The sequence below is a fragment of the Carica papaya genome, chromosome 4, assembly GCF_054855325.1.
Source record: "Carica papaya isolate Zhongbai chromosome 4, ASM5485532v1, whole genome shotgun sequence".
Taxonomy (NCBI): Eukaryota; Viridiplantae; Streptophyta; class Magnoliopsida; order Brassicales; family Caricaceae; genus Carica; species Carica papaya.
This window is the reverse complement of record NC_142312.1, coordinates 3054432-3081658: the sequence shown is the minus strand read 5'-3', so window position 1 is coordinate 3081658 and position 27227 is coordinate 3054432. Positions and strand designations below refer to the sequence as shown.

The 27227-nt window shown below is 32.7% G+C and overlaps 4 protein-coding genes and 1 long non-coding RNA gene across 8 annotated transcripts; 3 read left to right on the top strand and 2 right to left on the bottom strand.

The window, feature by feature from the left end:
• Positions 1-4622: 4622 nt before the first annotated feature.
• On the bottom strand, positions 4623-5722 carry LOC148266200 (uncharacterized). The gene is made up of 2 exons (XR_015818279.1): positions 5128-5722; positions 4623-5054 (listed from the first exon to the last, which is right to left on the bottom strand). It is a non-coding gene; the product is annotated as an uncharacterized LOC148266200 (long non-coding RNA).
• Positions 5723-6354: 632 nt separating this feature from the next.
• LOC110822348 (benzoate carboxyl methyltransferase-like) lies at positions 6355-8372 on the bottom strand. Its single transcript, XM_022052437.2, has 4 exons — positions 8176-8372; positions 7643-8071; positions 7171-7431; positions 6355-6851 (listed from the first exon to the last, which is right to left on the bottom strand). Exons 1-4 carry the CDS (start codon positions 8251-8253, stop codon positions 6483-6485), a joined length of 1137 nt encoding a protein of 378 aa, XP_021908129.1. The 5' UTR covers positions 8254-8372; the 3' UTR covers positions 6355-6482.
• Positions 8373-14721: 6349 nt separating this feature from the next.
• On the top strand, positions 14722-18005 carry LOC110822156 (beta-amyrin 11-oxidase-like). Its single transcript, XM_022052171.2, has 9 exons — positions 14722-15177; positions 15342-15663; positions 15755-15904; positions 16156-16413; positions 16627-16710; positions 16940-17018; positions 17158-17264; positions 17374-17492; positions 17638-18005. The coding sequence occupies exons 1-9, from the start codon at positions 14942-14944 to the stop codon at positions 17738-17740; spliced, it is 1458 nt and encodes a 485-aa protein (XP_021907863.2). The 5' UTR covers positions 14722-14941; the 3' UTR covers positions 17741-18005.
• A 2020-nt stretch (positions 18006-20025) lies between these two features.
• LOC110822285 (ent-kaurenoic acid oxidase 1-like) lies at positions 20026-23658 on the top strand. 4 transcript variants are annotated; one of them, XM_022052359.2, is made up of 10 exons: positions 20027-20686; positions 20851-21172; positions 21264-21413; positions 21608-21865; positions 22081-22164; positions 22400-22478; positions 22584-22690; positions 22819-22937; positions 23071-23170; positions 23519-23658. In XM_022052359.2, the coding sequence occupies exons 1-9, from the start codon at positions 20442-20444 to the stop codon at positions 23159-23161; spliced, it is 1455 nt and encodes a 484-aa protein (XP_021908051.1). In that variant the 5' UTR covers positions 20027-20441; the 3' UTR covers positions 23162-23170; positions 23519-23658. The 4 variants fall into 4 exon arrangements, 3 of the variants coding, with proteins under 3 accessions (XP_088073484.1, XP_021908051.1, XP_021908050.1); XR_002541235.2 differs by lacking the exon at positions 23519-23658 and having other exon boundaries at positions 20026-20686; positions 22584-22731; positions 23071-23141; XM_088217358.1 differs by lacking the exon at positions 23519-23658 and having other exon boundaries at positions 20026-20686; positions 21009-21172; positions 23071-23417.
• Positions 23659-24932: 1274 nt separating this feature from the next.
• Positions 24933-26989, top strand: LOC110822553 (S-adenosyl-L-methionine-dependent methyltransferases superfamily protein). The gene is made up of 4 exons (XM_022052697.2): positions 24933-25128; positions 25226-25630; positions 26210-26482; positions 26570-26989. The coding sequence occupies exons 1-4, from the start codon at positions 25054-25056 to the stop codon at positions 26909-26911; spliced, it is 1095 nt and encodes a 364-aa protein (XP_021908389.2). The 5' UTR covers positions 24933-25053; the 3' UTR covers positions 26912-26989.
• The last annotated feature ends 238 nt before the right edge of the window (positions 26990-27227 follow it).

The window sequence follows — 27227 nt, the reverse complement described above, 5'->3', positions numbered from 1 at the left end:
CAGCGTGCTCTGCACACCTGACACCACGCGTACCACACACCACGCATAGCTCTTCTCTCCCAAACGCGCACATCGCGTGCTCGAAACTGTGCATCGCACACAACTCTTCTTTCAGCCACGCACCATGCTTCCTTCATCATCCTCTTCCTTCTTATTCTTCTTCTTCTTCTTCTTCTTCTTCTTCTTCGACGGCAGCGCGCACCGCGCGCCCGACACTATACACAGCTCTTTTTTTCTGGCCGCGTGCGCCACATGCTTCTTTCTTTCTCCTTCTCCTCCACCTTTTTCTTCTTCTTCTTCTCCACCACTTCTGTCCCCCTTTCTACTAAGGTTTCTTTTTTTTTTCTTTATTTCTTTATTATTTTTTTTATTTCTTGGCCTGGACCTAGGCTTTCTCCTCTCTCTTGGGCCTGGTTATTATAATCTCTCCTCCTTAGAAAAATTTGATCCTCCAAATTTGATCTTACTCGAGGTTTGGGAATTATTAACCATTCTGACTTCCCAATGGCTTATTTAATAAAATGGTAGTGTAATAGTATTTTATCTGTATAAAGAAATATCATCCTATTTTTTGTTGGATTTCCTAATTTCATAATTATCTAATATCTCCCAATAACAACTCGAGTGATTGTCATTACCATTTAGCGTTGGGAGTATGATGACATGTTTGGTCATCATTCCAAAGAGTCTCTTGATAAGCATCGCATTCTTTATTCCCCACAAGGATGAGTTCTTAATCACCTAAATAACCCCAACACCATGGTAGGTTTACATTATCTCAAGGTTCATATCCTTAAGTGAAAATCATATGTTTTATGACCTTTAAAAATTACCTTTGAAGATTCTAAAAATGTTCTAGTATCGAAGCTTCCTCTTTTTTTTTTTTTTTCTTAGTAGTGTATGAGCAAGTTACTCTTGGTTGAGTCAAATTATATCTCCACTCCATCATGGTTTGGACTATTTCCAAGGCACCTGAGTATTGGATAATCATCATTTTTTTTTTTATTATTATCATTATTATTTATTTTTTAACATAAATTTCTTACTGAAAATCACTAGGAGTATTTGATAGAAGGGTCATATAATGGGTTGGCTAAAATGGATTGTATCTACCTATTCCAATCCTCCTAGGATTAAGTATTACACCATCGTTTTCCAATATTGCAAGTGATTACTCTTCAGCATGACCCTGAGATATGATTCATGATTTTGTCATATTCTCATTTATTCCTTATCGATTTAAAAAGCATTATTCCATGTGTTTAGATTTTAATTTAGGAGTGTCTACTTTGTGGGTCTATCTGATGTATCTGTATAATGTACAAATGTTACGTTCCAATTTCAGAATAAGGAAACGATATGCGATGGGTATTCACACTAAAGGTTTTGTTGCTAGAACATATTGCCAGAGATACTTTCTTTAGGAAATTAATTTAGGAGGGACAAGGTCCTTCAGTAGGAGTTTCTTGTTAGATATACCTTTTTCTTAAAATGTTTGATTATGTGTTGAGAACAGATCCTTATGGCTACAGTAAATGAAGGTTTGGTTAGGTTAATTCAGGTCCTCTGAGTTTTACTAATGACCATATTATGTTTAGAAATTTTGCTTTGGGTAAGGTTTTTTTTTTTTTGTATCCTAATCGAATGTTAATCTTGTAAGGCATTGAATCTACAGTTGTCACCCTCCTTTTTTTTTTGCATCAGTACTCAATTAATTTTTCCTAAAACCCTCTTGATTGTACTTGATGACTCATAGAATCTATAGTCATTACCAACGGTCATTATGAGTTCCTTATGTGGGAGGTCATTTAATAGCCTTGCTACTAATAAGAAAATTTTGTCTTCTTTTATTCTTTTGAGGCAATGTATTATACCCTTTTAATTTTCATAGTCTTTGTGTGATCATTCATAAATATAGTCTTAGAGCATAAATCTCATGTTTATCCTATCAGCAATTTCTCTTTATCGATTCAAGAGAAAGCTTTCATGTGTTATGGTTCATGAGTCTACAACACACTTCTGTTGCACCACTCTAACAGTGTTGGCTTTAAGGGTTTATCTTGGTATATTGCATCCATTTATGTGTTCTTTTTTAGCATAAGATAATTATATTCCATGTGTGTTTTTATATTATCAATGATTTAGGGTCAGAACATGTCCCTAGGACATCCTCTTCTCCCTTAGAACTTAATTTAAGAGGAATAAAGACCTTCAAGAATAAGAAAACTAATAAGGTGTACTCTATCTCATTTAATATATACATACATATAGATATCTTTACCAGGCACATGATTTATTTCATCTCTCAAAATGCTTTCATCCACGAGGTATATGAGTTGTAATGTGGAACCTCAATGCGAATTTGGAACAAGCAAGATATCTGTCCTTTCTAAAGGAAATTTCATGTGGAGTCCTAAAAGGCATCAAAATATCGAATAATTATTTGGTCTTTCAAAATATTGCTTATGAGTCTACTTGTTTTTAGGATTTCTCTTTCTTCTTAATCTCTAAAGGCTCTTCCATTTCGTAAGGAATCAATTAAAGGTAAATTATCCATTAACTAAAATATCCCTAGTAATGTCTATTGCTAGAGATAGTAGTATTAGAGCATCAATAACTTAAGTATTTGCCAAAGCTCTGGTAAGGGAAATAGGAAGATAAAGGCAGACTCGCCTCGTAAAAATATCATCTATTATAAAAATCCAATAATATCCATAAGTAATTCAGATTATATCAGAGCTTTTTAAGACAAAAGAATGGTCCAAACCTCCAAGCTCTCTATTATTTCATGATCTTGATATAGATCATGACACAATCAACAATAATAAAATTTTTGGCCCCCTTTTTGCTTGTTTGGGGAATTTATTTTCTCCTTAAAAATTTTCTCTTGCTTTATGGGGGGGTCTTCCCCCTTTAAAGGTCCCTTTATCAAACTGAGGGAAAATTTAGTTCCCTCCCAAAATTTTACTTTATTTTTTTTTTATTGGATCAACCTTTCGATAGAAGTTTAAGCTCTAATAGTTTTACATATTCATCATTCTCAATTGGCTTTGGAGTGAAGCCCTAACCTCTTCTTTGCTAGACTTATCATATTCCAACTCATACAACTCCAATCTCCTCAAAATTTTAAACTTATAATTATGTTTTCCCATGTTTTCGAACGAAGTTTCAAAAAAATCTTCTAAGGTGTATACCACCTAATTTCCTTTTGACTCTAAACCTCATAAAAACCCTACGCCTCATGATATAAGGAATGCTTCCGATGAACACGACTTTGATATCAACTGTAATGACTCGCTTTCTCTAGAGAAAAATGAGTGTTACCTCACATATAAATCTGATAAATTTTGCATAACATTACGTTAATCTCTATAAATCAACAATACATCTTTTGTATGGAGTCACAATTCATGAGACTCACAACAACCCTTCAAAATTACATCACAATAATATATTTAGTTCTACTTTACCATAAATGTCCAATGTAGCTAAAAGATTCTTCAAAGTCTTTCTTTGATCTTAAACTCACTCCTGACCTGAACTAATCTGCAGTGGAGGGGTGTGAATTGAGGTGAGCTTCACGGACTTAGTAAGAATAAAGTAGTGTTCAAAACAGAGATATGCAAATGCACATTTATATAGGTTTAATAAAACAAATGTAAATTTTATATTCATAGAAGTCTAATTTGTAAGATAACCATACTCATCATCATTACCGCAAAGTACAACAAAAGAAACAATCAAGAACCACATTGTTTTCATTACCCATTCTAACATATTTATATCTAGGTACCGTACATATCATTCTTATTAATAAATATCATCATATCATATTATATTCATATTCAGATAATTTCATTTCATTCATAAATATCATCAATCACAATAGATATAGGGCCCATAAGGATCTCCACTACACGTGGATTTATAAAATATTTCTTTTATATTTCACTGGCCGTCCCCATACCCCGTCCAGTAATGGGCACCATAATTATAAACTGTCTTAATATCTCGTCCGATAATGAGTGCCACAATTACAAATCATCTAAATATTTCATCTGGTATAAGCGTAATTAAACTAATTCTCAACCTCGTCCGGTATGGGACTTCCCAGCCTCGTACGACTGAGTACACATCCATAATAAGGTTCACCCTATGTACCAAGCTCATACACTCTCTTACATGATATACGGTAAGTTTTTTTCTCTTAAAAAATTATCTCTATTTTATATCTCAACTTCAAAAACTTAAACACCAATCACAAACATACATATTCTCATATTTCTACACTTACTGACTTGTTCCCGTATCCATTGTACATATAATTTATATGTATGTAGCACACTTCATATTATATATACATACACGCACAACAATATATATTTTAACTACCCCTACACATATTTCGCGTATAATTATGCCTACCATTAAAAACTTATAGAGTTACACTCACACTCATACAATAGCTTTAATCACTTATCGATACATACACTGTATTATATATGTTCACACATAAATACAAATGCGTATGCACCTGATTTATGCATATGTCATCCTGCGCACATGAATTCATCTTATCTATATACTATGTATTTCACATATATCTATACGAGATCATATACTGCTCATTCAAAATAATTATCTACGTAATCATATATATATATGTATCAAGACATACAGTTTGTAAACATACACTTCCATTATCTCCTATATGTGTATCTATTGGCACATGCACATACATTTAAACACACTCAGTTATCTATTCATACAGCTTCAACATTATTTTTAATTACACAAACACAATCGTAGGAAGCCAATCACACACTTTCACATACGGATGATAATTTACAAGAAAATATATTTTAAAATCATTCATTAAACTTGGGTCCATCATTTTTAAATTAATAAATTATTTTACGAAAATATTAAATCCCTAAATGAAAATTAACTCAATTCTTATCAAAATCTCCAATGAAAGAAGAAATCGAAAAGCTTTTGAACGACTTTGGTTCCATATAGTCAGCTCCCTTTTCAGTTTCCTCTTCCCAATTTTCCTAAAAATTTCATATACATAATTAAGGATTTAATTTAAAAGGATAATCAAATATAAGGTGGAAGAAAATTTACCAAAATCAGTGTTGAATTTGGGCTTCCGACTCAAAAAAGTGCAGTTTTGGTCTCTCTCTCTTCGGTTCTCTAATTTTTGGCCTCGCATGGATCTTTGAACAGATCCAAAACATTGCGCCATGGTCTTTCTCACGCGTATCAGATCCACCCAACATGTATTTTGCTTCTTCTTCTTCAGCAACGCACGCCTCGCACTCGACACCGTGCACCACGTGCAGCTCTTCTCTCCTAGTCGTGCGCGTCGCATGCCTGGCACTACGCACTACTCTTCTTCCAACCGTGCGACATGTTTCCTTCCTCCTCCTTCTTTTTCCTCTTTTTTTTTTCTTCTTCTTCTTCTCGTTCTTCTTCTTTTTCTTCTCCTTCTTCTTCTTTTTCGACGATAGTGCACGCCGCGCACCCGACATTGTACACATCTCCTCTTTTTTGCTCGTGTGCACCGCACACCATTCTTCTTTCTTTCTCCTTCTTCTCCTCCTCCTTTTTCTTCTTCTTCTTCTCCACCGCCCCTGTCCCCTTTTCTGTTAGGTTTTCTTTTTCCTTTTTTTTTTTAAATCTTTATTTCTTTATTTTTTTTTTTATTTCCTGGCCTGAACCTGGGCTTTCTCCTCTCCCTTGGACCTGGTTATTACACTGATTCTCTTAAAGCTATCCAACTCAAATTTTTATGGGTGTATAGTAATTTTCTCAAAATAAAATTTTTAATTTTAATTTAAACAAACTAAAGAATTATATTTTATTGCAAAAAGTATATCATAGTATACATCTGCATGTCAAAAAATATGTTCTGTAATTTTCTGAAATTCTAAAACTTTAAAAACTACGCCCACTTTTTATGACAATAAGAATATAAATTCACAAATTTTTCAAAAATATATAACTTGGATTGAAATTATGAAAAATAGATAGAAAATACAATATAATTTCTTAAATAAAGATAAAAATTTTAGTTGCAAATTTATTCAAAAAAAATTAAAAGTTTCTACGACCTAAAAATATAAAAAGTAAATTTTCTAAATGATCACACCTTACTTATAATAATTGCATCGAAATTTAATTGAATTTCAGTTTCATAAAATATAAATAACAATTCAGTGCAAGTAGAATAGATATTCAAAAATAAAATATATTATTTTACCAATAAACTCATGGTATGTATAATCAAGTTATGAGTGAAATTTATTCAATCATGCATTAAATATTAAACTATAACGAGTACACACTAAATAAATAAGATTTAGAAATTAATTAAAAATACAATAAGTTTGAATCAAATATAACACTACTATTTTACCCACGTCTTATTCAACAATTGAAGCCTTTAATTCATAATAACTTTAAAACTAATTAAAATACTATATTTTTGTTATTGAAATGACTATATTGATATACTTGGAGTTGTGAAAGCGAAGATATTCGGCAATATGATCTGAGTAGGTTTTGAATAAGTTGTCAACTATGGCTTCTCCAAAATGATGAACAAACATGGATTCTGTTGCTGCTCTTACGTGATCACTGACAATTTGCCCACTTTGATTCTTATTCAACACAAAATTTTCTTCCTTCATTGCTACAGCTTCCCTGAGGTCCCAATTCACTTCAAAGGTTTCCAGCTTATCGAGACTGAATGAATTTTCTTTCTCAACTATCTCTCTTATTTCTTCCTTGTATGGAGTGTACCAAGGCATGTTGAAGGAGTTTACCGCATCTTCCTTCACGAGTCCCTAGTTAACAAATGTATACATTTATTTACTAAGTAGAACACTGAAGTTATTTGTGTTTTTTTTTTTTTTTTTATTTGTTGAAAGATAATATGCAAAACCTGTACACTAAAACCAAGCATAGAAGAGAACAAGAGATACACACACACATATATATATATATATATGTACGTATCTGATAATTAATTGTAGAAATAATTAATGGTGGTTAATGATGTGGATTATTGTGATGAGAATAGCTTTATATAAATAATTAAATATAATTAATGTATTTATTTAAAACTATACATATGTAAAATTATTAATAATAAAAATAAATTACCTGGGCAACCAAATCCATGAGAGATGCTGCAAGGAGCTCCCACAATGGAAAAAAGTTCTTCGAGGCCAAGGGATATGGAATGCTTCTCCCAACTAAGATAAGAATCATACGACCTCCTACTTTCATTTCTTCGCACCGTAACCTTAAAAAGTTTGAGAAATCCTTCTCAAATTGCTCCTTGTATGCTTTATATATCTTTGGAGGACTTGATTTTCCTATGTATATATTCCCTCTGTTTTCCTCATCAATACCATCTGGAACCTTATATATACATATATAGATATATGTAAATTTAGTATTGCTATTTATTCAAACAGTGGATATGTTATTTTTTATTTGAAATTGCAAATTCTAGTTAGATTATGATTTTGTATATTTTTATTTAAAAGTTTACACAACTCTCTTAAAGATAAATGTATGAATTTTGACTTATATGTGTATATGTTTGGAAGTGAATCTAATAATTACTTGCCTTGGAGAGCCAATGAAGACTGGTAGAAGAATGTACAAAATCAAGACTTTCCCTGGGGAACAGTCTGCCATAGAAAGAACCAGCCACGGCCGACACAAAACAGCGAAGTTTGTTTTTATCATCTTGATTATAAGACACAGCAACATCTTTCAAAACAGTGTTGAAATCATTGGTAGGAAGATCGTTTAAGAAGACTTGGATTTCTGGCTCATCATTTTCTTGCAGCTGGTTGCAAATGATCTCGTCACTAATTGTGTTAATAATCTCTGAGATCACCTGCAGCGTATTGGGTCCCGACGAGCAACCCAAGTCTGCAACTCTGAAACAAGCCGGCCAACAGCCATTAACACTGCTACTCCTCCTCATTGATCTTACCATGTCGCTTATGGTTTCTACTAGAAATGGCTTGGATTTTGATATGAATATTCTCTGAAACATTAAACCCACAAAAGTTATAAAATGTTATTATAGACACGTGCATATATATATCTATATATATATATGAATTAGATGATGAAGATAAAGAAAGAGACTTGGACAAGAGAATTCTTGGCGTAGCTCTTTTTCCCATCTCCTGGAGGATTCATGCGGAGAACGCCTGCAACATCCATCTTCAATTTGATTTGGTGTTCTTTATTTTGCTACTCCAAAATTTAAACTCTATTAATAGTATTATAATACATAATGTTTAACCCTCATTCCTAGTATCACAAATTTTATATAATAAAATTAAGATACTAAAATTTTTTATTATTCGTTGAATTGAATTTTTATAGTTTATTTAAAATAACTTAATATTTTCATCATAAAATTTTTAATTTTATGAAAAATAAAATAATTTAGAAAATAATTATAGGTCAGGTTTCTAAAATTAGTAAATTCCAGGAAATAAATAAAGTAATAATTCTACTTTTTGGATCGAAATTGATTGAAGTGTTATATATATATATATATATCATGACAATATCTTTAAGTCATCAAATATATACATCTATATATATAATATTAAAATTTGAAACTCATAATATCTATGTATGAATACATAAATATAACTATATATTACTTATCAATTTTATTTAGAAAATATATTACACATATACATAAGATATATAATGTCAGTCATTTGTTTTAGAAAATAAATGGAATAACATATATTCTAGTAAATAATTATTAATATAAACATTGTCTATAATGTATTTAAGTGTAAAATGTATAATAATGATTAAAAGGAATTATTGCAGTTAGCAACCTTTTAATAATTATATAGATAGATTCAGGGTATGAAGAAAATTGTAATTTTCAGTAACTATAAAATGTACATTTAATATCATATCAACTTAATTACTGTTTAAATATCTACACATAAAAGTTAAAAATTATATTTAAATATATCATTTTTTAAATAGTTAATTTGAATTTACTCTTTGTGCATAGTTGGTATTTTACCATTTGAATATATTAATTTGAATATTATTTCTTATAAGCTAATTGAATTTATTATTAATTAAAATATCTCTATGTATATACATAATTAGAATGAATCCTAATTTAGATTTTATAACCTCCAACACACTAATTGTAATATCTGGCCCGAATATCGGCCTGGGTTGGTTTTTCTTATTTTAAAAAATATATTTTAATTTTATTTTATTAAATTTTTTAAGAAAAATAAATTATGAACGAAATTGAAAGTAATTTTAAAAAAATATATGTGAAATTTTAAATTCGAAAGTGTTTTTAAAAGAAAAATTAGAAATATGGAATTTAAATACAAAAAGAAAAAGTTCAGCCACGTGGGACATGGGTCAGTAGCCCAAGCGAACCGGAGCATGCCGCGTGGTAACCCTGCTGACATCGGTACTACGCGAGAAGTCATGCGAACAATCCGCGTGCCCAGCGATCCAAGAAGACCGGCCACCAGCCGCCGTTGCACCGAAGTCACTGCCGACTGCCAAAAAAGATTAGCCGAAGGAGAAACCCCAGTTGGAAAGGAGAACCGACAAAGCTGCTGCACTCGAAACCGCCCCTCCCCTCGCTGGTAGGTTCAGTTTTTCAATTTTTCTAGCCAACTGAGACTTACTAACGTGTTTTTTTTTTTTTTTTGCAATGATATATATGAAACCGGCCAAAACTGACCAAAGCGAGGTGAACCACCACTATGGGTGGTGGAGCCGACACTGGTGCATGCCAGTGCCGCCGTACTGAAACCTAAAATTGCTGGAAAGAATTTTCAACACTAATTTTGGATTTTTGGATTATTTTTTAGTACATTACGAATATTTTGATTTTTGCATGTAAAATTCAGGAAAACTCAGGACCCGCTAGGATGCATAGTGGGTAGCACAGCATTTTAAAATACCGATCTCGGTAAGGATCCATCACCTTATTATCGGTTATAATAAATTGAGACTTAATAATTAATACTTTGTATTTTATGAAAATTAGAAAAATTATAATAATAATTATAAGTCACTAGTAAAAGTAGAATCGGTCAGTGTACAATTGCTCTAATTTACTGTCATTTTCTCCTATATTGCTTAAAATATTTACTATTAATTTATGTGCATTAAATTGTTAGTTTAAATTGTGTTCTTGGTTATTTGGTTTACTTGGGTTATCCTGTACTGATTATTTGATTATCTGGTTACTTAATTATTTGCTTATATAAATTATATCCCTTGCTTAGATATCGTTTAAATTAACCTGTGAATGTGTAGCATGTAATTGGTGGTTGTTTGGACGACGAGAATTTATATATATGAAAGTTTACTGGGTGTTTTGGAAAAGGATGGACGGTATAGTACATAAGGAACCCTACTATGGACATTATCTCAATTGGACGGGACTAAAAAGTTTCATATCGGAAGGATTTGGAAAAGATGGTTTAGCTTATATCGAACAAGGTATCGAGGGAATGGCATGTAGGCGCTTATTACCAGACAGGGTATGGGAATAACCGAATTAAGTGTCAAATCGAGACACTGGGTTCACGAGTAGATGAATATCCTTATGGACCTCCAAGGGTCCCAATAAATAGGTTAAAAAGAAGAATTATTGATCTTATGAACGAAATTAAAATGTTACTTGGCTATTTGTTTTTATAGATTATTTTCGAAAAAATTCGTAACGGTAAGTATAAAATAAAATATTTTAAAATTAAATATATTTACTTAAATCAAGAGCTCCATTAGTTGTTTTGTGATTTTTACCAACCTTCAGTTTTCCGTATCAATGATTAGTATAATATTTTTTCTGAGCTAGTATAGCTCACCCTTTTATTAACTATTTTAAATCAAAAAGATCAAGATTCAGATCCTGATCAGTAAGAAAGTTATGAGTAATTCACCTCCCGTACTCTCCTTCAAGTGCTAATGGAGGTTAATCCCTTAAAATATCTATTTATTTGTTTTTATTATCGTTTGTCTTTTTTTATGAACCAAAATAGAAGGGATATTCTTGTAACTCTATTGAGAAATCCAATTTACTATGTAAAGAATATAAACTTTGATTTTATTATTCGCTTCCGCATTTAGATAATAAACTATTTTCATTTAATTTCAAATTTTTACACTAATTAAGTCATATGCTCTATAAATAAAATATTATAAACTAATTATTATTAATTAACATGCTAATACAGTGATAAATTTTGGATTATCACAACACAAAAAAATATCAATGATCTAACCTTTTTCTTTTAGTACAACATATCATGCATGATGAAATTATTCTCTGTAAACTTTTAAAAAATATAAGCTTGAAAAATTTTTAAAAAAATTACTTTAAAATTATATTAACAAAAACTAGAAAAGTGAAAAGAAAGTATTGTCCTTTTAATCCAATATCAGCAAAAGATGTTCATCTTCCAAAGTTCGATGTCTGACGCCAAACGATCATTGCTCTCCAAAGATAGTATCAATCTATTTTTCCTACTTACAGGACATTCTGTTTGGATAAATTTTAGTGATGTTTAATTAATATATGACAATAACAGTGATAGAATGATAATGATACAGGATGACAAAAAAATTTTATGTTTGAATGATTACTATTTTATCTCTACTTATTATATGTAATAGTAAATGGTATATAAAAAGTATATAATAAAAATAAATAAATTATTTACCAATATAATTATATTTATATTTAAATAAATAATTATTACACATAATTAAATTAAATTTTTATATTTAATAAAATAAATAATAATTTATGATAATAAAAATAGAATTAAATCTATTATATGAGAGTATGAAAAGAAAAAAAGTAATTTGTCAGTCAAATACTACTGATTTGATGATTTTAAAATTCATTCCAAATTTGTTAGTCAGATACCGTTTATTACCACTAAAAATTAAAATAAATATAATTTTTATACAACCGTAGAATACTATACATTAAAATTTTATCATTTACCATTATTCAAATAGGGTTTTAATCATACGAATTATTAACATAGTTTATGTTCACCAGGTTTCCCGTTAATGTCCTCTTTAACCTCCTTGGCCTCGTTCACCATAATCGATTGTCTTCATCATGCTCATTCACCGAAATTTCCCTCTCTCTTCCCGATCTTCTGCTCCTAAGACTTTCTGTCTTGGTGCATGTAACACCCAATTATTTTTATTTTATTTTTATTTTATTTTATTTTATTTTTATTATTTCTATATAAATATAAATATGTATTAATTGAATTTATTTTATTTTATTTTATTTTAATTTGATTAAATGAAAATAATAGTAATAATAATAATAAAAATGGTGAAAAAAATAACTGAGGATTTAATTGAAAATAATTTTGGAAAAAATGTGTGAAAATTTGGATTCTAATGGTATTTTTGAAAGAAGAATCGGAAAAACGGGGATCAAATCGCAATTTAGAAAAGTTACGCCACATCAACTGCCTGATCAGCAGCCCCGACCAACCAGGATGCGTCAGGTGACAGAGACGCTGACGTGGGAGGCCACGTGGGGGGAGCCACGTGGGCGATCCGCGTGTGCGCGATCAAACGGCTGAGATCCATTCCCGCGCGCACAGACGACCCAGATCAAAAACGCGCACGGACGGCCCAGATTCACTCCTTATTTAATTGCAATTGGATAGTTCAGATTAAAAGCGATGGACGGTTCAGATCAAAAATAGATGGGTATAAATAACCTCATCCGCACTCAAACCCTAACCCTAGCCACTAGAGCCCCTCGCCGGAGAAGACAGCCCAGTCGCCGGGGAGCCGACCGCCGCCACCCGCCGCCGCATCGGAGCAATTTTCGACCGCCAAATGAGGTAAAAAATTCTATCCTTTGCTCATAATTTGATTTCAAACCCACCCATGGCCAAATCGGAGTGAAAGAATCGGTCAATTGGCCAGAAAACGCCGCTGAAGCTCAGCGGCACCGCCGCGGGATGTTTCAGTTTTTGCCTCCAATGAGGCCCTTCCCGATTCCCATTCGATGTGATTTTTCTACTGTTGTGATCACCGTTTCCTCCTCTACAAGTTAACCGTAGCAAAATGCCCAACTGCAACGTGAGCCGGAGGAGCCGCCGCACCGGAGAGCCCCACCGCCGGTGAGTTTCACTTTTCTGTATTTTTTTGGCCCACCGAGGGCCCTAAGTGTGTTTTCTGGTAAGAATCGTTGCAAGTTTGGCTGAATTCATCTAAAAACAGCCAATCCGAGGCGGATCGCCGTCGCTAGCGCCAGCGCCGTCACCGGAGCACGGCGGAGCCGCTGTGCCAGAATTCTGAAATTGGCATAGTGGGCCCTGAGTCTAATTTTTGGATTTATTTGGGACACTTGTAGGTACCGTAAGCGCGTTTCAGTTCCCAAAGAAAAATTCAGAGAACCTAGGGACCGCCCATATGCGTAGTAACCATCTAGTTTTCGGCGTTGAATCAAGTAAGGACCCCTCACCCTAATTCCTATCATAAATGTGAAGTTTGAATAAATAATAATACGGTCTTTTGTACAGGTTAGATAAATGCAATTATGGATTGCTAATGGAGCCCGAAATCGGACATTATTCTCTGTTGATTTATTTTACAGTTTAAAGGCATGACGGTATCTGGTTTTAGAGTTTTAAATGCATGTATTACTGTATTACTTGACTACTGTGTGATTTTGGAATTTAAGATATAATTGTATTACCGGGTACATATTCATTGTTTATGTGATTGTGTTTAATTTGATAACGGAGATTAAGGATAAACAGGAAAGGGATATGATCTAATAAATGGATAAGATGACAGCCTCACTAGATATCGTGGGAGATGGTGGACGGACCGGGTTCAGATGGAACCCTATCGTGAATGTTGTCTCATACCGGACGGAGTATGAAAACTTGGTCATTTGGTGCTCATACCAGACGGGGTATGGGGACGACCTTGGAATTAAGATTGTTAATGAAAATGGTTCACGTGTAGCGGGGACACCCCTATGGATCTCTATGAATACTAGTAGGCTGATAAAAAAGGGACAATTGTTGTTTGATGATTTGAAAATAATATAACGATATGTGCTATGTTGCAGATTATATATGAAATCATGATATTTATAATGTTATTGTTTCCATAGGTTGTTTTTATAAATCTCACTGTGATAAGTGAACGGTAAATAGTTTTATTATTAATAAATGAATTTGTTTAAAATTTGTGCTCTATTGGTTATTTTTTGTTTTTCTACCAATCTTTACTTCTGTGACGATGATATATTGTGATGTCCTTACTGGATTAGTATAGTTTACTCCTTATTTAACCATTTCAGATCATGAGGACCCGGTTCCCGAATCCAATCCGCAAGAAGGTTACGAGTAGACCCTAAATACTTTATAGTTTCCTTTATTTTTTCTATTTTTTGTATTTTTTTTAAAAAATTTATTCAATGATATTTGTTAGTATTTTTGAATTATTATGTAAAGAATATTAATTTTAACATTTATTTTATTTTCGAACTCAAATTATTATATATATTTCTTTTTAAATTTTCAGAACCGTTACAGTGCAACACTGCATATCTTGGTAGGGAGAAGAACCTTTTTAATTTTGGAAAGGAGAAAAGCCAGGATTCTTTGTTAGAGGCAAGGGCAAAATAGTACCGGCAGTTACCAGTTTATTTGGAAGAGACGTCCATTTTGTCTTCTTGTCCGGCCGGACTGCTTTCGTATTGTAGGCCCACTGTTAACATTTGTTAAAATAAGCCGGGACAATAGACTACATAATTAAGAATGCTGCTTAAAGCTATCAGTTGTGCTCTCAGATCTGGAGGTAGGAAACGAGATTTCGGAGAATCAGAGAATTGGAAATCATGGAGGCATGGTGGCTGACAGGGGTTTTGGGTGTTGTGCCTTTAATGATTTGCATACTATGGTGGTGGAACGAGCTTTGGCATGTTTTGCCGCTCAAACGACACTTGGCTTCTAAGCGTGCGAAACTCCCGCCTGGTCACATGGGCTTCCCTTTAATTGGCGAGCTGCTCACTTTCATTTGGTACTTCAAGATTCTGCGCCGACCCGATGATTTCATCAATTCTAAACGAACCAAGTAAAATACCCATCTTCTTCATATGATTCATATGATAATCTTACATCAAAGCATGTGTGTGTGTGTGTATATATATATATTTTTTTTTTTTTTTTGTGCTTCTTTTACCCAAAAATATTAAGATATAATGATTAATCATGTTAAGTATTGTCTGCAATGATCAGATACGGTGATGGAGTTGGGATGTATAGAACATATCTGTTCGGCTCTCCATCGATCATCGCTTGCTCCCCAGCCGTAACGAAGTTTGTGTTCCACTCAAATCTATTTCCCTATAGATTTCCCACTAATGATCTCGTTGGCCCCAATTCTATGCTAGCAGCTAGTGGCGAGCACCACGACAGGGTCAAAGGTTATGTCAGTGCTGCAGTTGCCCACACTAGTTCTCTCAGGAAAATTGTTCTTCATATTCAACCAAGCATCAAGACCTCTCTTCGTTCATGGGCTGAGAAGGGTTCTGTGATAGCATTTGATGTTGTCAAGAAGGTCTGTTATTGTTAGAAATTGGGTGGTAAGGCTTTAACCTTCAAATAATGGAAGAATATGTTACTGAGAGTTAATATGTGTCTGCCTGCAGATGGTATTTGAGAGCATTGCTCGAGTTTTTGTCAGCATCGAACCAGGACCCTTTTTGGATGAGATTGGCCAGTACTATGCTTGTTTGCTTAAAGGATTTAAAGCACAGCCATTTAACATTCCAGGAACTACTTACTATCGTGCTGTTCAGGTAACTCAGTTTAATTGATGCATAAAACTTCATGTGAATCATATTTGGACCTGTTAATTGTGTTCATGTTATAATATGTTCTTGTTATTTTTATGCATAGGAGTGTTATTCACATAGGAATTTTGATCTGTATTTACTGTAGATACTGATGTACTCATATTAACTTGGAGAAAGTACTACTGAATGTGGGGCGTTACATGTTTCCTCATGTGCCCAAATAAGATGCATTAAACCAAATTTACTCTTTGCAGTGCCGAAGAAAGCTCATGGAAATATTTAGGCTAAAGTTGGAGAAGAGAAAAGAAAACCAAAAAGGAGATCAGGAAAACAAGGATTTGATGGATGTTCTAATGCAAATTAAGGATGGGGATGGGAAGCAGCTAAGTGACGAAGAGGTGCTTGATAACATAGTGACACTTTTTCTCGGGGGCTTCGAAACTACTGCAACTGTATCAGCCTGGGCTATGTATTACCTTGCCAAGAACCCAGAAATTCTGCAGAGGCTTAGAGTAACAATACTATTCTACTTCATCTCACATTCTGCATCTCATACTAATTTAAGTGACCTGCCACTGTAATTGAAAGAGTATTACTAAATTAAATTTAGTGGATTAATTGCTTAAACGTTTTCTGGTATTATTGAACAAACATTTGTAATAATTTCATATACTTTGTTATTGGGTAATGAATGTTGTAGGTCTTAATTTCAAATTGATTTCCAGGAAGAAAATATGGAATTGAGTTCAACAAAGGAGGGAGAATTCATTACGTTGGATGAAATTTCACAAATGAAGTATACAAAGAAGGTAATGGTGGCATACTGGATACATTGCAAATATGCTTCTGCGTTTATGTGATAACTAACTCTTGCACTAGTTCAATGTTCAATATGGACAGTGAAAACATGTACAAGGCTTCATTGAGCTGCAATAGCGTTGCTTTGTATATGCAAATTTCTATACATGAGCATTCACTTTTCAAGATTCAATATTGCACATTGTTTATTTTACTTAACACCAACTAAATGTTATTCAGGTGGTGGATGAAACAATAAGAATGGCAAACATTTCGTGCTTCATTTTCAGATCTGGTGATTATGATGTTGAATATGAAGGTCGTCTTCCTGTACAACATATAATAGTTGTTTCTTGTTGATATATATGTATTTGTATGTGTGTGTCTATACTTGTTATTTAGAAGCAGAAACAGTTTTCTAATTTTGAAATTTTGAAAGTGTCTTTCAAATATTATAGGTTATTTAATACCAAAAGGTTGGAGGGTACTTCAATGGGTCAGATATCCTCATGCAAACTCAGAATACTTTGAAGATCCAATGTGCTTTAATCCAGACAGGTGGAATGTAAGTAGGCTGCTTTCTCTCATTCTCGGAGTCATTAATTAGCTATAAATTCTTTATTGATGATGAACTTACTAATAGTTTTTTATTAATATTATTATTGATTCCTTAGCAATCAACAAAACCAGAGGCGTATCAAGCTTTTGGTGCGGGATCAATGAGATGTGTTGGCAGCAAACTTGCTCAAACACAACTTGCAGTCTTTCTTCACCATTTGGTTATGGGCTATAAGTAAGAATGATATTCTCTTGTTATAAAGTTTTAAATCATTCTTGAATTCGAATACGTAAATGTGTTTTCTTTTTTATGATTGTAATTTAATGCTTTTGTACTGATGATTCATTTTACTGATAATAGATGACATGTGAAATTGCAGGTGGGAATTAATTAACCCAGATTCAAAGATAACCTACCTGCCTCATCCAAAGCCAAATGATGGTTGCAAAATTGTAATTAGTCGATCTAACTGTCTCGAGTAAGTGCCCTTCTGTTCTTCTTCTTCTCTACGGTTATTTGTGTGATATAAATTCCACAAAGTTTCTCCAACAAAATAAGCCCTCCCTATAATTATGCTTTGCTGTGATGGAGGGCAAGTAGCAAAATCCCTTCCCCAGATTCCCAGCTTTATTCCTCAACAAACCAACAGATAGTGTTTGGTAACATTCAAAATACTAACATGTTATTATTTGAGAGAATTGAATAGAAGTAAAAAATAAATAAATTTGATGTGTGTGGATTTGGATATTCTGTTTTTTGTTTATTGCTCATTGAATGTGACAAATGTGTTTGATTATATATCTAAATATTATGATGTTGAATGCTTCTTTTCTTTTACCTTTCATTATTTGTATAAAATTTAGTTTTGAAGTATAGAACTGGTTTTAGTTAGTAGTTTAATTTTTTAAAATATATAAAGGAGTTGAATAAATTTAACTGTAATAATTGAAATTATTATATTTAACAAATAATTTGAAAGAAAACAAAGACTGACGAATCCTTCAAGACCCAAGCGGCATCCTCAAGAATCTGAACCTGAATATTTAGATTCATTCGAATACGACAAATTCTATCCGATCGTAATAATAAAACCTAAGGTTTTAGTTTTTTGGTTTTAGATTGCCTTCCCCGAACTTTCTTAAATTTTCAGTGCTGGTTTTCATTCTCAAGCTGCATAAGTTCGAGTAAAATTATATATTGGACCTACATGGGGTTAAGACAGGTACAAATTTGTATATTAAAAAAATTGGTACGCAAACAAAATAGTTTGATTGTTTGGATTTCAATACCTACTCGTATTAATAGTTTAGTACATTTTTTGTTACGTACCAATGAAATATGAATATGTTGTAACACAACAACCCTTGAGAATTTTAATTTCGAGATTGTGGCATTTGGATTATGGAGATGATGATTTCGTACTTATATTATGCCTCAAACATGGTGATAATAAGATTCCAACTCAAGTTATCAAATTCTATAAAATATATTATCTTATAAACTTTAAAGTCTACTATATAATAAACAAATAAATTCAAACCAAATTTTTCTGAAGTCTTGAACTGATAAAAAAAGAGCCAAACTTTTCTTTATATTATCTCTCAAAAGACCTCATTATGCATGCATAAATGCATAGTTTATATATATACCTATATATGCATAAATTTGTTCTTACTTAGCAAACTTGCAAGAGTTATCGAAACAAGTTCTTTTGCTCATTACTGAGCAAACTTGTACATATCTCTCCAACCAAGCCTGAGGAGTGATGTTTGAGAGAAAGTAATTTCTTGAGGCTGCAAGCTTAGGAACTTCGACAAGTCCTTGCGAAAATATTTCTTATGCATAACCAGAAATGTATCAAGTCGTGACAAAGAGGAACTAAGATATACGTGTTGAATTTTTTTTAATTTGTAGATTTAATTTGAGTCATATTATACGTATCAAGTTATCAATTTAATGGATTCGTTTAAAAGTGATCAAATGCGGTTAAATAATATTGAATATTAATGCATCGTATTTAAGTATGAACTTATAATGTGTAAATATTATTTTTGTAGTATTCTCATTTTATGATAAATGAAATGAAAATTGTAAAAATTTATCGATATAAAAAACGGTTACGGTTTCCAAATCACACAGTCGATATTTTATTTTTTTAAAATCTCGTCATCAGAAAAAATTAATTTTTAAGGCATCGTGTTGATTCAAAAGATTTTAGTGTCGAACGCGAATAATTCTTCCATGATGGATTCAAATACACTTCTGTTTATATTTTTCATTAATTTAGTACGAAATTACGTATTTAGATTTATAAATTTACTGATTTAAAAAATATTTTTATTCTAATAATACGTTTTTAATATGACTTGTTATATGATAAACTCCAATTTACTACTTGTAACCTCTAATATATTAATTAAATATATTTTATATATTGAAAATCAAGTATTATAAGTTAATTACAGTATTATTAATATACTAACAAATTTTATATTTTTAATGAAAATTGAACTCGTAAACTTAAAAAAAAAATAATCGAAACTCTTAATCACAATACTAAAAGTGTTGATAGTTTATAAATGATAGATTTTGTTTTTTTAGTATGACAGATCATGCAAGATGAAATTATCCTCTGTAAACTTTAAAAATTATTAACTTTAAAAATAAAAAATGAAACTGAAAATTACTTAATGAATGAAAGGAAAAGACAGTATTGTCCTTTCAGGTTCCTCGTCTTCCCGCGTAATCGTACGTGTTAACGGCCACTCTGTCCACCAGCTTCCCCATTAATGTCATCTTCAACCTCAACGACCTCGCTCACCAGAATCGATCGTTTTCATCATGCTCGTTCGCTGGAATTTCCCTCTCTACTCCGGACGTTCTGCTCCTAAGATGTCCTGTCTTCGTGTAGATCTTCGTTTGGAGAAGAACGTGTTAAATTTTGAAAAGGATAAAAGCAGGGATCCTTTGTAAGAGGCAAGGGCAAAATAGTACCGGCTGTTACCAGGTTCTTTGAAAAAGACCGTCCATCTATTTCTCTCCTTGTCCAGATTGCAGGACCACTGTCAACATCCACTAAAATAGCCGAGACGATAGACTTCATAACTAAAAATGTTACTTAAAAGCTATCAGTTGTGCTCTCAGATCTGGATGTAGGAAACGAGATTTCAGAGAATCAGAGATATGGAAATCATGGAGGCATGGTGGGTGGCAGGGGTTTTGGGTGCAGTGCCTTTAATGATTTGGATACTTTGGTGGTGGAACGAGCTTTGGCATGTTTTGCCGCTCAAACGACACTTGGCTTCTAAGCGTGCGAAACTCCCGCCTGGTCACATGGGCTTCCCTTTAATCGGCGAGCTGCTCACTTTCATTTGGTACTTCAAGATTCTGCGCCGACCCGATGATTTCATCAATTCTAAACGAGCCAAGTAAAATATCCATCTTCTTCATATGATTCATATGCTAATCTTACATCAAAGCATGTGTGTGTATATATATACATATATATATTTATCTTCCCGTTATGCTTCTTTTTCCCAAAAATGTTGAATTATAATGATTAATAATATTAAGTAGCGTCTGCAATGATCAGATACGGTGATGGAGTTGGGATGTATAGAACATATCTCTTCCGCTGTCCATCAATCATTGCTTGCTCCCCAGCCGTAATGAAGTTTTTTTTCCACTCAAATCTATTTCCTTATAGACTTCCCACTAATGATCTCGTTGGCCCCAATTCTATGCTAGCAGCTACTGGCGAGCACCACGCCAGGATCAAAGGTTATGTCAGTGCTGCAGTTGCCCACACTAGTTCTCTCAGGCAAATTGTTCTTCATGTTCAACCAGGTATCAAGGCCTCTCTTCGTTCATGGGCTGAGAAGGGTTCTGTGATAGCATTTGATGTAGCCAAGAAGGTATGTTATTAGTAGAAATTGGGTGGTAAGGCTTTAACCTTAAAATAATGGAAGCACGTGTTACTGAGAGGTATTTATCTGTGTCCCGCAGATGGTATTTGAGAGCATCGCCCGTGTTTTCGTCAGCATCGAACCAGGACCCCTTTTGGATGAGATTGGCCAGTACTATGCTCTTTTGCTTAAAGGGATAAAAGCACAGCCATTTAACATTCCAGGAACTACTTACTATCGCGGTATTCAGGTAACACAGTTTAATTGATACATAAAACTTTCATGAATCATATTTGGACCTGTTAATTGTGTTCATGTTATAATATATTCTTGTTAGCTTTTTGCATAGGAGTGTTTACAAGGAGAAAGTATTACTGAATGTGGCGTTACATGTTCCCTTATGTGCCCGAGTAAGATGCATTAAACCAATTTTACTCTTTGCAGTGCCGAAGAAAGCTCATGGAAATATTTAAACTAAAGTTGGAGAAGAGAAAAGAAAACCAAAAACGAGATCAGGAAAACAAGGATTTGATGGATGTTCTAATGCAAACTAAGGATGGGGATGGGAAGCAGCTAAGTGATGAAGAGGTGCTTGATAACATAGTGTCACTTTTTCTCGGAGGCTTCGACAGTACTTCAAATGTTTCAGGCTGGGCTATGTATTACCTTGCCAAGAACCCAGAAATTCTGCGGAGGCTTAGAGTAACAATACTATTCTACTTCATCTCACATTCTGCTGCTCGTGCTAATTTAAGTGACTTGCTACTATAAATTGGAAGCACATTGCTATAACTGATTTTGTGGATTAATTGCTTAAACATTTTCTGGTAGCCTTGGACAAGCATTTGTAATAATTTCATATACTTCAGTATTGTGTAATGAAATGTCGTAGGTCCTAATTTCAAATTGGTTTCCAGGAGGAGAATACGGAGTTAAGTTCAATAAAGGAGGGAGAACTCATTACATTGGATGAAATTTCACAAATGAAATATACAAAGAAGGTAATGGTGGTATATTGGGTATATTGCAAAAAGCTTCTGCTTAGAGTCATAACTAACTCTTGCAATAGTTCAATGTTCAATCAGCAAATATGGACAGTGAAAATATGTACAAGGCTTCATTGAGCTGCAATAGGCTGCTTTGGATATGCAAATTTCTACATGCGATCATTCACTTTTCAAGATTCAAATTTCCACATTGTGTGTTTAAACATAACAGCAACTACATGTTATTCAGGTGGTGGATGAAGCAATAAGAATGGCAAACATGACAACCCTTGCTTTCAGATCTAGTGATTATGATGTCGAATACGAAGGTCCTCTTCCATATATGTTGTTTCTTATAAGTACTTCAATGTTATTCAGAAGTAGAAAGGGTTTTCTGATTTTGAAAAAACTGAAAGGATCTGTCAAATGTTTAGGCTATTTTATACCAAAAGGTTGGAAGGTACTTATATGGATTCGATATCTTCATACAAACTCAGAATACTTTGAAGATCCAATGTGCTTTAATCCGGACAGGTGGAACGTAAGTAGGCTGCTTTCTCTCATTCTTGGAGGATTAATTAGGTATAAGTTATTTATTTATGATGAACTTACTAATAGTTTCTCATTATTACTCTTATGATTATGATTGGGCATAAACTTCTGTCTTAGCAATCAACAAAACCAGAGGCATACCAAGTTTTTGGTGCGGGATCAATGAGATGTGTTGGCAGCAAACTTGCTCAAACACTACTTGCAGTCTTTCTTCACCATTTGGTTTTGGGCTATGAGTAAGAATGATATTCTCTTGTTATAAAGTCTTAAATCATTCTTGAATATGTTTCCTTTGTGTGATAATAACTGTGATGCTTTTAATACAGGATGATTTGTTTCACTGATGGTAGATTACATATGAAATTGCAGGTGGGAATTAATTAACCCAGATTCAAAGATAACCTACTTGCCTCAACCAAAGCCAGATGATGGTTGCAAAATTGCAATTAGTCGAATCTAACAGCGTCGTGTAAGTGTTCTTGTTCTTGTTCTTGTTCTTTTTTATCTGCGGTTATGTGTGCGATATAAATTCCACAAAGTTTGTATTGTAAATTTTCTTCTCCAACAAAACAAGCTTTTGTTGTAATTTTGCTTTGCTGTGATGGAGGAAAAGTAGCAAAATCCCTTCTCTAGATTCCCAAAACCATCAAAGTTATGTGTTTAATATGTATGGATTGTAATTTTGATTATATATAATAAGTCTTACCCTTTTATAATTTGTATAAAATTTAGTTTCAAAGGATAAAACTGGTTTAATTTTAAAAAATATATATAATACATATAAAGGAGTGTAATAATTGAAATTTTCTTTTGGCAGCATTCAAAAGGATGTATGAGAATCTGAATTTGAAAGCGACGTGATCTAAATCTAACAACTTAACCAGTCCCCACCCCAACACTAATTGGCATCAGATTGTTGGATTGTTTGGAGTTTATAAATGTTTTACTCTTTGTACTTTTGTTGCTCTACATGCCTCTTTTGGACTACTAATTTTCATTTAAAAAATATGAAATAATAATAGATTTTAATTAATAATTGTACGTAAAAAAGTTAATTAAGTGTATTTTAAAATTTACTTCATTAAATTAATACGAACGAAAATAAATTATTATTTTTAATTTTATGATATGTTAAATTAAAAATAATAAATTTAATAGACAAGTTAATTATGATTTGTTAAATTAATATTTATTTTATTATGATATCATAAAAATAAAAAATTTAAAATATTACATGTTATTAATAGACTAATATGCGTCAGCCAACTAGACAAGTAGGGCCCCACAAGATCAAATGGGTAAGTCTTCCCTCGATCGACACGTGTCCATTAGATGATGAGAAGCTGATTTGATGGACTCACGAGTCAGAAGAAGGGTTTGGTTCCCGAGACAAGTGGAGCACTTGGCACAGTCTCAGGCTTTACCTTTTATTTGTGGTCATCCTCTCATTATCGTGCCTCTTCCCTCCATCAATTAGTTTTTTTTTTTTTTTTAATTTATTTATTTTAAGATAAATACGTAAAGAATAATATAATTTTCAGTCTTATATATTCCCAAAATTTATTATTATTATTTAATAATTTAATTATTATTATTATTAATTTACCCTACAAATAATTCATTCTTTTAAAGGTTAGGTTATTAACTTAATTTAATCCGAAATTATGTCGAACAACAAGATTAGCATTTTCTTTCCCCCACAATTTGTGATGGCAAAATGGACTTCAAGTGTGTATGTACATTGAGGTACAAGATAATGCTGCCTTCAGAACGCAATAATTAATTAATTATTAGTAAATGAGCACTAATTATAATTAATAATTTAATATTGTTATTATAATAATAAAATGGGTGCAAACTTTAAATTCTTTGTTCAATTTCAATTCACGATCGTTGGAAATGCAAAGTTAGGCAAGTAGCAGCTAGGCTAACAAAACAGTCCTGTCAATGGCACCCACTAACACATTCATGAAAATTAGGCTTTATCTCATTTATGGATAAAATAAAAAATAAAAAAAAAGTCAAAATGCTACCTCTATATATATATATATATATATATATGTGCACATTATCATCATAATAAATTTGAATTTATCTTGAACTACCATGACAAGTAATATCATATTATATTATATTATATTATATTACATGTGTATGAAAAATTGATAATCAATTTGAAGAGTAGAACCAACCCATTTTTGGTAAAAGATAAATTGATAATGCACTTCATCAATTATGGTATGTTTACATGTAAAGAAAAGGTAGAGAGGGAAGAATGAGTGATGGAAAATTGGCTTTAAAAGCAGGCCAACTTAACCCACTAATCTCCATACACAATTAGGTCTTGACAACATGGATGTGGAGAAGGCTTTTCACATGGCTGCAGGAGTTGGCAAGACCAGCTATGCCAGTAACTCTACCCTCCAGGTTCTAATTCTACACTTCCTCATCATTTTTCTATCATATACACCTACTTCCACAAATATAAACATATGTATATGTATGTGGGTGTGTGTTTTTACAGAAGAAGGCATCGGACATGGTGAAGGACATAACGATAGAGACAATACAAGAACTATACACTGCAACAGCTCCAAAAAGCTTAGGCATAGCTGATCTGGGCTGTTCCTCTGGACCAAATACACTGTCAATTATCAAAGATTTGGTGGCCGCCATTGAAGAGACTTGCAGTAGCTTGAGTCCAGTCCCAGAATTCAGAGTTTACCTTAATGATCTACCCAGCAATGATTTCAACTCCATATTTAAGGCCTTGCCTGACTTTTACAGAGACCTTAAGGAACAAAAAAATGGAGGGTATTGTCCCTCTATATTCATTGCAGGATACCCTGGTTCTTTCTACGGAAGACTCTTCCCCAACAATAGTCTGCACTTTGTCCACTCATCTTACAGTTTGCACTGGCTCTCCAAGGTCAGACTCTTCAATTAATTAGGGTCTTTTTTAATTGATTCAACAGTTTTAATTAATTTAACACAAAAGTTTTTTGGTCATTTAATTAGAGTAGGAAAAAGGACCAAACACAACAGGAATTTGATGCTGAAATTTGTGACAATACAGAAAAAGTTTTATTGACAAGTCACATTCATGATTTTAACTAAAGCTAAGAGTAATAAAATAGGTTTTTGTCATGTCAATAAAAGTTTTTTTAATAAAAAAGAATAATAATAATTCATTAACATATTAGTAAAATTATTAGTAATTAAATTAGATTTTAATTTTTTTTTTTAAATATTTTATAACGAATTAATTTTTTTAATTAAAAAAATCACCACGAATTAATACACTAATTAACTTTGTAATTATGAAAAAGCATTGGACTTATAATTTTTTTGTTGTAAAAATGCCCACTTTAAGTTATGCAATATTTTTTGTGAGGTGGGTTTTTATTTATTTATTTATTTATTTATTTATCACATAGTGCGGTAGGCATGTTGAAGTACATATAGTACCATATGTTAGCATGTGAAAATGCATGGGCAAATTAAGCAGGTTCCTCCGGGCATTTATGACGAGCAAGGAAGGTCCATAAACAAAGACAACATTTACATTTCTGAAACCAGTCCTGAAGCTGTATCTCATGCTTATTCCAACCAGTTCCATCTAGACTTTTCACTCTTTCTTCAATCAAGATCTCAAGAGGTCGTGGTTGGAGGAAAAATGGTGATCATTTTACTTGGCAGAGCAGGCCCTCCTCACGTCGATCGGGGAAACTCGTTCTTTTGGAAACTTTTATCCCAATCGCTCGCCAATTTAGTCTCTCGGGTACATACTAAATTATTTTCTATCAACTTACTTTTGAAAGCTAAAAATAAAGTTTATTGTAATAAGAATATTTGTATGTATACATAGGGAGAGACCCAACAGGAGAAATTGGATTCATATGAGGTGCATTTTTATGCACCAACTAAAGAAGAGATTGAAGAAGAGGTGAGACGACAAGGGTCGTTCGAATTAGATCGAATAAAAATGTTCGAGATAGAGAGAGATAGTACGAGTATGGAAATGAGCTATGGCACCGTGGTGGCTACTACAGTTAGAGCTGTACAAGAATCAATGGTCGGAGATCATTTTGGAGAGGCAATTTTAGATGTTTTATTTGAGAATTATGGAAGATTGGTGGATGAGGAAATGGGTAAGGAAGAAATCAAACCCATGACTTTTCTTCTTGTCCTTACAAAGAAGTATATATGAACAAATGTACTCCATTGAAAGAATCTTAGAGGAAATCTAAACTCATATTTTTAAAAATAAATAAATAAATAAATAATACTTTTGGTGTCAAATTAAATCTTGAATGTAAAAAAAGAAATTAAACCCATTAAATAATCACAATTTTTTTTTAGGGCATTGGTCTATTTACAATTGGATTAGGCCAAGTTTATATATTGAGTGTTCAATAAATTGAATCGGACTAAGTACCTCCAAGTAAAATTCATGTATTTAAAGGAAGCCCAAAGGCCCTTTTGGTAATCTGACAAAGTTTTGTTGTCCAAAATTTTTGTAATTA